Source organism: Rhinolophus ferrumequinum, chromosome 6 (genome assembly GCF_004115265.2).
Source record: "Rhinolophus ferrumequinum isolate MPI-CBG mRhiFer1 chromosome 6, mRhiFer1_v1.p, whole genome shotgun sequence".
NCBI lineage: Eukaryota > Metazoa > Chordata > Mammalia > Chiroptera > Rhinolophidae > Rhinolophus > Rhinolophus ferrumequinum.
Genome location: NC_046289.1, coordinates 80014355 through 80029168, shown reverse-complemented (window position 1 = coordinate 80029168; position 14814 = coordinate 80014355). Strand labels below are relative to the sequence as shown.

Below are 14814 nucleotides of genomic sequence, written 5' to 3'. Positions count from 1 at the left end.
TACAAGCTGCTCATCCAATCCAAAAAAAATTCTAGGTATTTCTCTTCCACACAGCTTGTCCTAGCCTTGATAGAAACCAAGACCTTCCAAAAGAGTCAAGATACTTCTTAGGGAGACAAGTAGGGAAGAAAATGTCAGTGTAAGGAGGAATAAAAAAAAAAAAAAAAAAAAAAAAAATCAGACTGTGGGCCGGCCCAGTGGCTCAGGCGGTTAGAGCTCCATGCTCCTAACTCCGAAGGCTGCCGGTTCGATTCCCACGTGGGCCAGTGGGCTCTCGACCACAAGGATGCCAGTTCAATTCCTCACTCCCGCAAGGGATGGTGGGCTCCGCCCCCTGCAACTAGCAACGGCAACTGGACATGGAGCTGAGCTGCGCCCTCCACAACTAAGATTGAAAGGACAACTTGACTTGGGAAAAAAGTCCTGGAAGTACACACTGTTCCCCAATAAAGTCCTGTTCCCCTTCCCCAATAAAATCTTAAAAAAATAAAAACAAACAAACAAAAAAAACTCAACATGTCTCCATCTAAAGAAATGTTTAAAAAAAAAAAATCAGACTACCCATTCCTAATTTTCTTGCTTTTTCTATAGGCTCTTCTATTAGCTTACCTCTGTGTCATTAACCCCAACCACGATGAAGAGAGCTGCATACTGCCGATACACCAGCTTAAAATCCTTGAATTCAATGAAAGAGCACTAGACAAAACACAATTAGATAATTAATTCCTGTGGTTGACAGGGATTTCTTCAAAACGGTATGCGTAATTTTTAGGTTCTGAATTGAGTATCTGTCAACTCATTCTTAGAAATAAACAACATTAAATGTTACATACGCAGCCTTGGTTGGCCACCTCCTCACAATATTCAGGACTATTTGGAAGCATCTCTAGTGGGACGTTGTCTTGGAAAAAAAGACTTTTTTCCAAGGTGTGCACAGGGGTTCCCTCCTGCACTCCGTATTCCTTTGCTTGGCTCTGTGTGCAACTCAGAAGGCAAAGTTACTCAAGAACCAGCATCTTAACCTGCCTGGAACGTGAAAATAAGCCAACACGATAAAGATTTTATTCTTTCCACCTTCCCTAGGCTCTTTTGGAAGCAATCAGAGGTTTCGTTTTGTATTATGTAATAGTCACCGAAGAGCCAAATACATGTGGCATACACAAATGCCAAAAAAAAAAAAAAAATCTTGATTTCTGTTTCCTAGACGCATTAAAAGAATCAACGTAGACTTTTTCATAAATTATTTAAAGATGGCTTTTGTGCGGCAGATGCTAGACAAAATCTCTTACTGCAAACATTACTTCATATGAATTAATAACTAGCTGACCACCACTGGCTTATGGATAAAACAACTCCCTTCCCATTCAGGGCTCTCCTAAAGCCATTGTACAGAGTAATGGGGGGACTGGGATTGGGGAGCAGGCTGAAGTCACAGTGCTGCCCTTCCTCTGGACTTTCGGGTGTATTTGCCCCAATGTGACTGACAATCAACTGTACGGCTTTTTGCATTCTATGTCTTGTTCTCGGGGGCTCTGATACACCTGGGAGTAAAGATGCAAGTCTTGATTATGCAATTTCTTCCATGGGAAAACCGCTTGACAATCTATAAAATGGAGGGATTTGAGGCTTGTATTTAAAATTAAGGTATAGGTAATAAATATAGGACCATTCTGCAGCTTTTGGCTATCGAGCCAGTGTGATTTCTGCTCAGTTGGTTCTTTCAAGTAAACACAACCTAGTTGAAAGAACCGAGGAACATTTTTCAAAGCCTCTCAGGAGTTTCTGACATTAAAAAAAAAAAAGTATCAAAGCACTTTTGTGGATAAAATAAAAACTAAGCTGAGATTGCGTTACCTAGGTGCCTGATTATGCCAAAAACCCAGTGCGTTCCTATTAAAGTCTAACATAATTTAGAATGCTTCAAAAATATCTACTAGTATATTCATTTCAAAACACATACTTCAAAGGGTGACCTATCAGTGGAAAGGGTGTTTGAAATTGTGGAGTTGAAATTGTAGAAAAGATTCCAACAGGAATGCTTCTGCAGCACGTTTACCTTTACCTGAAGCATGTGGCCATCAACACAACCCTTTAATAGTTTCTGTTTCCTTTCGACAACTACATGAAGGAGCGTGTGCTATGGCACGCCAAAGCAGTAACTCAAAGAGGACTCTTGAGATGTTCCGACTGGAAAATCAATTTAGAAGCCAAGCGAAACACAGTTCTAACGCGTTAACTTCTGATCACTGTTGTAGCTTAATATTTTATGACTTAGCAGTGGTTCCCACAGGCAGCTTTTCTACATATGCAGTGAAATGGAGAATTGGTGAAATGGGTGATTTACACAAGCTTTCTGATTTTGCCTCAGTTTGTTCCGGGATTTCCAATGGACTCAAAGTTTAGGACCTGGATTAAGAAATTCTCCAATTAAAGTTTTTTGTAAAAATAAATGCAGTGTAAAAAAAATTCCTGTTTATCATTATTTTAAAGATTTAATTTAATCTCAGTTTTGGCAGAATAGATAGATTTGTTGTCTCATATGAATTTTTAACTTCCATTTCTCCCATCTACACAACAAGAGAAGGCAGGTTCAAATCAAGTTGTTTTGTTTTTTTAAATCAAGTTTGTTTTTAAAGCACTAGTTCCAGTATTATGTTAGTGGTAAATTCACAAAAATGGTAAGCAGAAAACTCTGCACTCCACATGAGAATCATATAATTATCCTCCGGCATAAAGTGGGTCGTGAGTGTTCACCTATGAACCACTCACTTAACCTTCAACCTTTGGTCTAAAGAAAGCCACCTACTGCAGGTACTCCTAAGAGTTCCAAGGGCTGGATTCATAGGAACAAAAAAAGAAGATGTGTCTATTAGCAGGAGAAAATTGAAACTGTCACTTCCATGGTGCATTGAGACAAATATGCTGACCTAAATACGAACCCAAGACTTTTCCTGGTTTTCTTCGTTTTTATTTTTCTTAAGGGGATGTAAGGAGAGCTATGCTTCAGTCTTCATTTCACTTCATTTGTTATTTTCCCTAATAGCTGTTGAAAGAACGTAGTTCAAAGAAAATGATAGCCCCTGAGACTCAGTAATAACAGATCTTCCAATGCTGAGTTGAAGGCAGAGATGAAAGAGAGAATCAGAAACTTACTTGTTCATTGGATCGAGAGAGACAGCTCTTTATGACTTCTGTTTCCAGAAGTGTGCGCTTATTAATCTCCACATGTTCATAGTACTTAGAAAGTCGGGTCTGCCCTTGTTTATTCACCATGAGGAAAAATTTTATCATTTTTTTTTTCCTGGCCAGTATTTTTCCAAATATAGGTCAAAATTTATGGCAAGGGGCGGCTGTAACTAGAACCTGCAAGATGAAAGAATAACAGAAGGGCAAGATCAAATTTCTCAAAGAATCATATTAAATGTGTTCTATAGTTGAACCAGCAATAAATAACATGTCTTCTGATATCAATGAACTAAATGAAGTTTTTTTTTTTTTTTAAATTTATTGGGGTGATAATTGTTAGTAAAATTACATAGATTTCAGGTGTACAATTCTGTATTACATCATCTATAAATCCCATTGTGTGTTCACCACCCGGAGTCAGTTCTCCTTCCATCACCATATATTTGATCAATGAAGTTTTAATAAACAACTAAACATAAATTTTCATTAGTTATCTTCCAAAACATTTTTGAGTATCCGCAGTACTACTCATATTCGTTCACTTGATTCATCAGTCTTGTTAGGCGCCAACTATGTGTCAACAACAAAAGGAGAATATGGAGCTGAAGTACTGATTTCTGATGTTCACACCCAGCAAAGGTGTGAGACAGGTAAACAAGTAAACAAGGGGATGAGATATAACTGGGGCAGGTAGCCTTCTCTGGTGCACAGCAGGAAGGGGGCAGGAACATCACAGGCGAGCTTCCTCTGAGCAGGAGCATTTAAGGAAGACCTTGAACAATGATCTAGAGGAAGTGACTCGGAGGCAGAGAAAACAGGGATATGAAAACTCCGGAAAGTTCAGGGGGCAGGAAGAATGGGCATAGGAAATCAAGCTGCTCACGTAAGATGAAATGGGCTTTAGAAGTCATGTTAGGGAATATGAACTTTGTTTTATGGACAGTGGAGACAAGAGCTATAGTGAAGCTTTTCTTTCCTTAGTGTTGGAAGCCGTAGCAGTAATAACTATTTGTAAGTCCTCTAGCAAAGCCCTATAACAAGTCCTGTAAGGACCTGTACTAAGCAATTTACATACATTATTTCATTCTTACAATTCTCTGAGGTGGGTACCTCTGTCATTGCCTTTTTAAGGACAAGCAAACTGAAGTGTAGGGATGTTAAGACACCAGAAATCTCCAGATTATTTAGCGTGAGAAGTGAGCTGAAGCTCAGAGGCCACGCACATGTATGGATCTGTGAGGCCTCCTAACTTGTCCTCATCATTCAGCAGTGCAAGCTAGTGGTTTTATTTCTAACTCTGCTGTATTGAATCTTATGTTTGTTCCCTTATACTTAACATAGATTTTGAAATAATCAATGCAAAACAGCACAATATTGACCGGGGACCAGTCCTGGTTTCGTCATGAGCCCCACACCTGCCTCTTGGCTCATCAGATAGTATATTCACATTTTGTGATATTTGTGAAAATCTGAGCAAAAGACCAAGGTTAACAACAGTTCTTAATTACATTTTTATAATTTGGAATAATTTTACAGAAAAGTTGCAAGAGATTATGAGACAATACCTGCACTAAATTTTATATTATTTTCTGCTTTCCCAACTCATCTCTTGTTTCCTAAACCCTATTGGACAGGTGGTTATGTCACAATTGCAAAACGTTGAGAGCTAGAAAGAGCCGGGCCCAGCCTGGCAAAGCCTGGGCTTGCTGTGTTCATTCCACGTGTAGAACAGGATGTTATCTAGACCAGCTCAGCCTGGGACATGACAGCTGTGCTATGGGGGAGGCATGTGGTCATTCACTCCCTTTTTCAGAAAGATAAGCTCATTCTGTAAGTGGGATTGCAACATACAGTGTGCTATTTAATCATTTGGTATTATGTGCCGCTTTTATTCTCTTTACAAATGATTGCCAGTAAATTATGGCAGGTGACTAGTAAATTAAGATTACGATCCTTTCTTTTATTCCCTTTCAGTAAACTTATTTTAAAACCATCTTTATGAAAGTTAGGAATTACAATACCCCGGATTCCAACTGCCAGGTATAAGAAAAAAATACTATCTCAAAGGAACTCATGGCCAAACCTTTGCCTTTAAATGCCCTGGTTGCATTTAGTGGTAAAATGAGATGTAAAATGATCCCATTGCGAAGTTACACCAAGGGATCAAATTGGTTTCCACCTTATAAGCACAGCTTTCCTTCTCAGTGACTTCAAGAGCAAGGATGACAAACAAGGACTCGTTGAGTCAATACTCATTAGAATGCAAGTCTTGAAAACAGTTGGTGAAGGCATCTAAAGACTTGACTACAACATTTTCATAAACAATTAACACAATTTAGAAATGTACAAGTATGCAGTGGTAATAAAATAGACAAACAAAACTGTAAATTATTTCTATTAGAAAATAGACAATGCCAAAATACGTAATGTGGAGACTCGGAGACAAGTATTAATACATATTTGAGAACTGAAGCTGAATATTTTAAGCACCTATCCTACTTACTAATCACTGGGGGCCGGGAGGAAGGGGAGAGAGAACACACAACTATCACACTGAGGTAGCGCAACCAGGAGACATATGCTGTGACAAGTGCAGGGAGAGGTCAGCGAGCAGGTATGAACTTCCTCTATTTATAAACAACACACAAGGCTGGGGATGATGCTTTGATTGCCAAGAAGTTAGGTTCCACACCCAAGAACTTAGGAGAATGTGCATGAAAAACCCAGGAAGAATCAAGAACGGGAAAGCTTCATCGGGGAAAGCACTGCACAGTGAGAGCTGGGATGCCTAAAGGCCAAGTTTAGGGCAGCCACTAGAGTGACAGCAGGGACAGATCGGTTTCCCACGACCCTACGTGATATAAACTCAACCGTGCTGTGGGGACAGAGCCCCAAAAAGCAGTTTCCAGGCTCTCGGCCTCACATAGAAAGGTGCTGGCTCAGGTAGTAAATGGCCATCGACTGCGATCAAATGGCCAGCAGCTGTGGCTAGTTGGCCGTCAGCTGTAACCAGTGAGCCATTGGCCATGAATATAACTGCCGTGGCTAGGCTAGCAGAAAAGAAGGGGGAGCTAGCAAGAAGATGGTGGCTGAGTCTGCAAGCGGCACAGTGAGGGTTGAGAATTGTGTGGCTCCTGGTTCCTGTGTCTCCAACCCAGCCGCCAGTGAGAGTATAGAGATATGACTCCCCTATTTATGGCTCCGTGGGTGTTCCTTTTTGGCCTCACCATGTCCTGCGTTCTTGTGTGGGGAGTGGGACCAGAGACCCCGCCGGACGCCCTGCGCGACACTTGGCGTAGTTGGCAGGATCCCCTGCACTACACATGGTGCAGCGAGCAGGGTACGGTGCCGGCCAAAGCTCTCCGAAGGGCGGTGGAGCAGTTTGTGCATATGAACACTCAGTCTCAGGAAGACCAGGAGGAGCAGCTGGCGGAGAGCTGGACCCCCGTGGAGAGGTGGGAAGACGTGGACGGTTCCCCAACCAGCAGAGGCGGGAGAAAGCGAAGGTTGTTGCGGCCCCGTGGGCTGGGAAGTGCTTGCTGAGGCAGCCCGGATGCAGGACTTGTAGTCCCAGGAGGAAACGCTTGCTGAGTCCTCCGTGGGAGCTGAGGGTGAGGTCAAGGTCATCCCTCACCCCCAGGACAGCCCTGGCAATGACTATGGACTATGGGGAATTGCCTTCCATCCCTAATTTAATGGACCACTTGACTGTTTGGGAACATACCACCATGTAGTGGAACTGGCGGATGTTTGCTTTTGTGTCTTGACCGGCCGCCATCGAGAATATGTCAGCACCTTGACTGTGAGCCGCTGTTGTTCCAGCACGGTACCCTGAGAGGCCCAGAGAGAGTGGCAGTGCCCTGAGAGCCCTGGCTGTGTCCAGGAAGTCTGGCTGTGCCCAGAGAGAGTGGCAGTGCCCTGAGAGGCCCTCACTGTGTCCGGGGAGACTAGTGGTACCCTAAGAAGTCCAGGAAGTCTGGCTATGCCCAGAAGTACTGGTGGTGCCCTGAGAAACCCTGGCTGTGTCCGGGGAGACCAGTGGTACCCTAAGAAGTCCAGGAAGTCTGGCTGTGCCCAGAAGTACTGGTGGTGCCCTGAGAAACCCTGGCTGTGTCCGGGGAGACTAGTGGTACCCTAAGAAGTCCAGGAAGTCTGGCTGTGCCCAGAAGTACTGGTGGTGCCCTGAGAAACCCTGGCTGTGCCCGGGGAGACTAGTGGTACCCTAAGAAGTCCAGGAAGTCTGGCTGAGCCCAGAAGTACTGGTGGTGCCCTGAGAAACCCTGGCTGTGACCAGAGAGCTTGGCTGTGTCCAGGAAATAGCATTCACCTCCAGGCTCCTCGCACAGGGCCCCTCGCAGAAGACGCTTGTTGCGTAGATTGTGAGGCGAGACCCTGTAGGGGTGAAGTGTGCGGACAGAGCCCCAAAAAGCAGTTTCCAGGCTCTCGGCCTCACATAGAAAGGTGCTGGCTCAGGTAGTAAATGGCCATCGACTGCGATCAAATGGCCAGCAGCTGTGGCTAGTTGGCCGTTAGCTGTAACCAGTGATCCATTGGCCATGAATATAACTGCTGTGGCTAGGCTAGCAGAAAAGAAGGGGGAGCTAGCAAGAAGATGGTGGCTGAGTCTGCAAGCGGCACAGTGAGGGCTGAGAATTGTGTTGCTCCTGGTTCCTGTGTCTCCAACCCAGCCGCCAGTGAGAGTACAGAGATATGACTCCCCTATTTATGGCTCCATGGGTGTTCCTTTTTGGCCTCACCATGTCCTGCGTTCTTGTGTGGGGAGCGGGACCAGAGACCCCGCCGGACACCCCGCACGACACATGGCGAAGTCGGCAGGATCCCCTGCACTACACATGCCTACAGAAAAGAGAAACTAGAAAGACTGAAGTACATATTGAATAGGGCAGTTTTCAAATTTCTAATGGTGTATTTCTAGGAGTTAGAACTGGAAGAGCCTTCACGGATTGTCATATCCAAAGATGACAAACAGATTTCTACTTGGGTGCCAATGTGACTAACTGTATTCGCTGCTTTGAGTACTGCGTTGGGAAGGATTCTCGAGCTGCTTCCAGGTTCAGAACAAAAGAATGCCAAGAATGATCAGCCATGCCAGTCATGGGTTCAGAAGCAGGGTGTGGCAACATATGCCCCTCATATCTGTCATTCCTGACACGCACTCCCTTCATTTTGCAGATGGGAAACCGATAATCTGAGATGTAGAATGAAGTCCTAAATTCCGGTCTCCTGACTCATAATAGAAGGCTGTCTTTAATTTATCACATTGGGTCTTTGCTCAGTCAGTGAGTTAGTGTCAGTAGGTTGTTCACTTAAGCTTAACAAACTCAATGTCAGGTAGCTTTGGGGACGGTCAAGTCGGTATTCTCTTTTCTGCTACCACTGCATAATTCACGTGGAAAATACCAACCAATTCACTGCGTGAAAACATTAGAGTATAACATTTTTAGAAATGAAAGTGAGTGGTATTTAATGATGGCTAACATCCTTTCTAGGTCTAAATGCTTTCTAGGTCCCCCCCGCCCCCCCACACACTCTCTTACACATACAAACACACACACACTTCAAGGTAATATCAGAGAAAAACATTTTTTTCCTCCATAAAAGTGACTGAAATAAAATCCCTCAAGTTAAAAAGCAAATTTCTACCAAGAAAATGTGTAGTACTCGTACAGTATAATAGTCAAAAGCATAAACTGGAGCTTGACTGTTTGGCTGTATTACTTACTGTGATCCTGGGCAAGCTTTTGTACTCAGTGTGAGGTGCAATGGAGTAACAATGGTACTTATCTTCTGGTTGTGAGTATGAGAGGAGTAACTGTAGGTAACATTCCCAGAAAAACGCTTAGTAGTTGGCACACAGTGAGTGCTTATGGAGTGTTGGCCAAGGTCATTACGATAATACAGCGCCTTTTCCTCAGTGAAGTGTTTCCTGCCTATCCCAGTTCCCTCTTTCTAACCACAAAAAGCGGCTTATTCTTTCTTTGAACCCATCACTCTATCTTAGAAGGAAAATCTGTTACTCTATAGAATCATTACTTGATTACATGCTGAGCTCCCGTATTAGACCAGTGATTCTCACTTTACTAGGACAGTAAGAGAGAGAGCTCACACTGGGACCCTGTATATAGGTACATATATATCTGAAACAAAAGTTCACAAAACAATGCTTAGCCATACTATGTATACTGCACTCCAGCATTTTCTTTGACATTTCATTTTGTAAAAACTGCATTTGTGAGGGATTTGGGTTCATTTCATTTCATGTCAAGGGCACATATTATCAATACGACGTATCACTGTTGATACTGACCTTGGTCACCTGGTTGAGGCACTTCTTGTCAGGTTTTTCTACTGTCAAGTTATTGCCCCTACTTTTCATAATGTACTCTTTGGAAAGAAGTCATTATGTGTAGCCCCTGTTTAAAGGGTGAGGAGTTATGTCCATCTCCTTGAGTGAGGAGTATCTACATAAATAATTTGTAATTCTACCCATTTGTCTATTCTACCCATTCATTTATTTATCTACTTATTTATTAAATCATTTATTGATAAAGGGATGGATTGACAGATATTTTATTTTATATCTTGGGTTATAATCCAATACGACTCACTGATTTTTAATTTCAGAACCCGTGAAAGAACTGTGACCCAAAGTGTGCAAAACTCTATACTAGAACATGAACTTGTGAGTAAGGTCTATATCTTACTTTACGTCTTTGCAGAGTGCCTAGTATATAGTGAGCAGCCAATAAATGTTGATTGAATGAATGAAATAATGAATGAAACCTTTTTTTCTAGCACTAATTTTCCTTTAAAAGAATCACAGGACTATTCAAACAAAGCAGACACAAAAGTATCCTGGTACATCAACTCCTGCCCCCAAATAGAACCAATGTTTTTTAAATTAGTGCGTAAGCTTCTAGGCCTTCTCTATACATTTATATATAAATATGCATGCATGTGTAGCAATTTTATTTTTTAAACATAAATGTGATCGATGGACGCTAAAATGTCAAGAAGCTAGCCTAGTATCTATTTTCTTTTGGTACCTTTAAGTGAACCTGGTCCACTCACAAAGCCCAGGTTGGATCCTATAAAAGAGCACTACAGAGATGCTGAAAATCTATTAATATTGGATTGTGGTCATATTTGCACAACTTTGCAAATTTACTAAAAATCATTGTACATGTACATTGTTCAAAGTTTAGAGCTACTATAAAATAATAAGCAGAAAAGGAAGGAATTATACTCAAATGCATTTTGCTTAAATCTAGATGGTAGGATTAGGGGCAACTTTAATTCTCCTTACTTTATTTCCCAAGTTTTAAGAGGTGTGTTACTTTTTGTGTCACACACACAAAAAGTTTTTTAAAAAAATATTGAGCTGCACTATATATTTTTAAGAAATTATCCAACTGAAAATGTTTACTCTGAATAATGAATCTATTGTTTCATTTATTGTGGCATTTCTAAATGCCATATTTCTTTAAGATATGTACCGTTTTTCAAAATGGATGTGCTGAAAACATCTAATTAGTATGGCCTAAACACAGGAAATGTGGAAATAGCAATTGCTAGGTTCTATTTGCCACACCATATCAATTCATTCCATAGGTCTCAAAGTAATTTAGCTGTGTCTGTGTCTGAATTTCTCCATACTTCCATGAGAGGAAATAATACTGATTAGTAGCAGATTTTAATCTATTTTGGAGCACTGCCCTCAGCGTTTATAATATGTTATATATTCTTTTTCATACACTAAAACAGTTTGTTTCTTTGCTTCAGAACTTATGGGAACTATGATGATTCAGTTTTCTCATCTGTCAACTGGAAATAAAGACAGCTGCCTCACAGACTTACTGTGAGGACTAAATGAGATAAAGGAAATGTAAAGCACCTGACAGAGTCCCCCTTTTCCCTGCTCATCCTCCTCTCCAGTGCAGTCTAGATATTCTTCCTAAGGGATTCTTTCTATTGCAGTTCTAAGACTATTGAAATTTGACTCAAAGAAACCTGTCACCCATTCTGCTTTACTTTCTATTCATTCTCCTCCTCCTTGCTCCCCATTTCTCTTTCTCTAAATCTTTCTTTTAATTCACAATACATTTTTAGTAGCTTCAAATGAGACTTTTACTTTCTGTTAAATCCCCGGGTCACTCAAGAAATATTTCAACCACATTTGATTAATTTGGTTTTAAACACATTTATATATATGCTACTTTTTTTTTAACTCAGTTTTAAAATAACCAAAACACTTTAAAACGTTACATTCCAATCAAATTCAGAATTTGTAGAAATCCTGATGCTATCAGTTCTGCAGAAAAATTAGAAGAACCCTTTGAGAATAAACCTTAATAGTCTGGTCTACCATTTTTCTAACAGTATGTCTAAAAAATTTCTAAAGCTACCTGTGATTCTCAGATCTTGGTCTAAAGCCACTTTGGTAAATCCAACAGAAAGGCAGGGATCTTCAATGTGGTAAGTAGCACATAAAACCTTAGTAATAGTGTGTGACAAGTTTCAACTTGTTCGGTGCAGTCAGTCGGGTATGAGCGATGGCTGAGAGAAGGTGTGTTTTAAAGTGTGCTGTAAATCCTCCATCATGACACTGTTCCGTGTCACACATCGCTTCTGGTATACAGCAATTTCTGTCAAATAAAAACATTACGGTGCGTCCTCATCCACCTTATGCACTGGATCTGGCACCACTGGACCACTGGACTTCTGGCTCTTCCCCAAAGTCAGAATGATTCAGGACATCAAGTCAGCCACGACAGCGCAACTAAAGACACTCACGAAAGGAGTTCCAGAACTGTTTCAGAACATGGCAAGAACGATGGGATAAATGTGTTTGAAGGGAGGGGAAGTATTTTGAGGGGGGTTAATGGCAATATGTCTTTTACTTTAAGAAATTTGTTATTTTTAAATTTAAACAGTCACCATATTGTTTGATCACACCTCATAAAGCAGAGACAAGCTTGAAGTTTTACTGCAAAGGGTAGATACTATATGTTTGGAGATATTCAAGTATCAGACTTTCTCTCCTAAACTGGCAGTGTGTGTGTGTGTGTGTGTGTGTGTGTGTGTGTGTGGTGAATGGAAGAATTTTTAAGGTCTTTACAGTAATATGACTAAGGTGGAGGAAGAAAAGTCATATTTCAAAAACTGAGGATGAGGAATTTATATACTATAAATAGACCATTACATTGTCTGTTTGAAAGTACTTGTTTTATTTTTATGCATTAGTCATCTGTGTGTGTGGAGTAGGGGATGGAGGGATTGAGAATAGACCGTCCACCAGTCATTTGCCAGTGAGGTACTTACTGTCAGATCTGGAGGTGGTGGCAGGTGCGCCCAGTTTAAAGGTACAAACTGTTGATGGCTAGAGTTCACTCGAGCCTGTTGCTGTTGTTCATAGCGTACCTTCCCCTCTTCTGAGGGTAGAAAAGCTGCTTTTGGGGAAGTAATTGGTCTCAACCTTCCCATTACTACATACTATGGAGATGATAATAGGTATCATTCAAAAATAAAATTAAATTTTTTCTTCTAAAATTTTCTTTCATTTGGTTTTAGTGTCAAGGATAATTTATTTTGAAATTTAATTTTCACTTTGCCACAATATGGGTATGGGTTAGAAATAGTGAAAAAACATCCCTGTGTGGGTAATCTTATTCTAAATTGTTTGGTTAAAATTAGCCTACAAATTAAATATTTGTGCTTAATGACTAAAACTCTTCATTGAATTTTTAGATTAAAAAGACATCCAATATCTTAATTTTAGAGAAAAAGCAGTGGGGACCAGAGATCTAGGGGACTCCAGGCTGGGATCCTCCAGGATTTACTAATGTTACAATGTGTCAATAAGGAGGAAGAGAACTAAAATTACTATATATTATTTCCCATTCCTATAAAATGGTTAATCAAGTTTCCCCTTTAATTGAAAAAATGTATTTCAAGTCAGATGTTCTGGATACTGATAAACTTCTGTATTTCTTAACTTAAAGACAGATATTTTTCTTTCTTGTTAGACATCTGATTTCCCATGGAAACTGTGAAACACATACAAATATAGGTTTTTCTTATATGTTTTTCCTTCTTTTGAAGAGTAGTGATCTATTAGTAGCATATTAGCATTCAAATGACAGGTATGTAAGTGCTCATACAAGATCAATTACAATGTTTAACTTCAAATTAAACTAAAGGAATTTAGAATTAAAATTTGATTTGCTAATGGCTCCTACAGTTTTGTGTCAAACAAAGAAGAAACAAACAAAACTTAACTGGGGTACAGAGGAATCTCACTTTACCCAAACATTATCTCTGAGAAGTTGACTATAAATTGAATTTAAGTGCAATATTAGGATTATGGAAAATGTTTTTATAAAGTGATCAATCACTCCATAATTTATCTGCAATTACTTTGTTTGAACATTATAAAGTCTTGTTCTCTAATGTTCACATAACCTGGGAAAAGAATTATTAATAGTTACCATGTGAATTTTTTCCTAAGAAAACATGGAAGAAATAATACTATGAAACTACAGCTATTTACTAAAGGTATTATTTAAGATCTTCCTAATTAAAGTGTGTCCTGAATTAAAATCAAGGACTATTAAAAGCTATATTAATATTTTTGGAGACTGAAGATATCACTTAGGATATTATAGCTCTAATAAATTCTTTTTGCAGATCATCACTCTGAAAGAAGCAACATAAAAATTACTGTATTAAACGACAGTTTGGGGATCAGTTTATTTACCCAATAGGATCTATCTTTTTTGTTAGTGACATGGCCACAACTAACTCTAATTCAAATAAGTAATTAATGTTCCCGATGTTTGATGGTGGTCGTGAAAGACTGCTATAACCTGAAAGAATTATTCACTCTTTGTAATATGATGTGCAAAAATGACCCAACAAACCAACACACGAAGAGAGATAAAAACAGTCGAAAACACTTACACAGTACTTTACTAAACAGCAGGTACTGTTTTCAATATTTTACCTACATTCATTTAATCCTCGTAATAGCTCTACATGTTAGAGACTGTTTTTATTCTCTTTTACAGATGTGAAAACTTAGTCACTTGCCAAAGATCACCCATTAAAATGGTGGAGGACCCAACTCCTGTTAGCCTAGTTTCAGCGTCTGTACTCTCACCCACTGCTCTTTATCTCCAGGTTTGCATCAAGACTCCAGTAACTGAGTGATGGCTCTAGTTAACAAGGACACACAATGCCACTCCCCATTCACTAGTGTCAACCTAGCTCTAACCTCTACACAAAAGCATTTACTGGCTAATATGGATATTTTAGCAGTTTCAATCTTGACCCTGGAGCGTATCACAAAACGCACAATTCTAACAGATTATTTACTTTTAGTTAATCTCAACACTAAAATGCCTCAGAAGTTGCTCAGTCAGATAACATGACAATTGAGGACAGTAAAGCTCACAGTACTACATTTACCACAGTGTGTTTAACATTTGTGATTGGACCTAAACTTCCAAAACTCTTATGTCTGATTTGCTCCCTTAGTGAGTTCCAACTTATCTCCCTTCCTACTACCAATAAATAAAACATACCAGCAAATGTTGTCCAAGGCAAGTT

At 40.1% G+C, this 14814-nt stretch overlaps 1 protein-coding gene across 4 annotated transcripts in view; it reads right to left on the bottom strand.

The window, feature by feature from the left end:
• Nucleotides 1-14814, bottom strand: part of AP4S1 (adaptor related protein complex 4 subunit sigma 1) — a 36970-nt gene that overhangs the window by 13969 nt on the left and 8187 nt on the right. For all 4 annotated transcript variants that reach the window (XM_033107389.1, XM_033107388.1, XM_033107390.1 and 1 more), the window contains exons 2-3: nt 3154-3363; nt 610-696 (exon numbers count right to left, since the gene is read on the bottom strand). In XM_033107389.1, the coding sequence (XP_032963280.1) occupies nt 610-696; nt 3154-3291 (225 nt within the window). In that variant the 5' untranslated portion in view covers nt 3292-3363. The remainder of the gene's footprint in view (nt 1-609; nt 697-3153; nt 3364-14814) is intronic.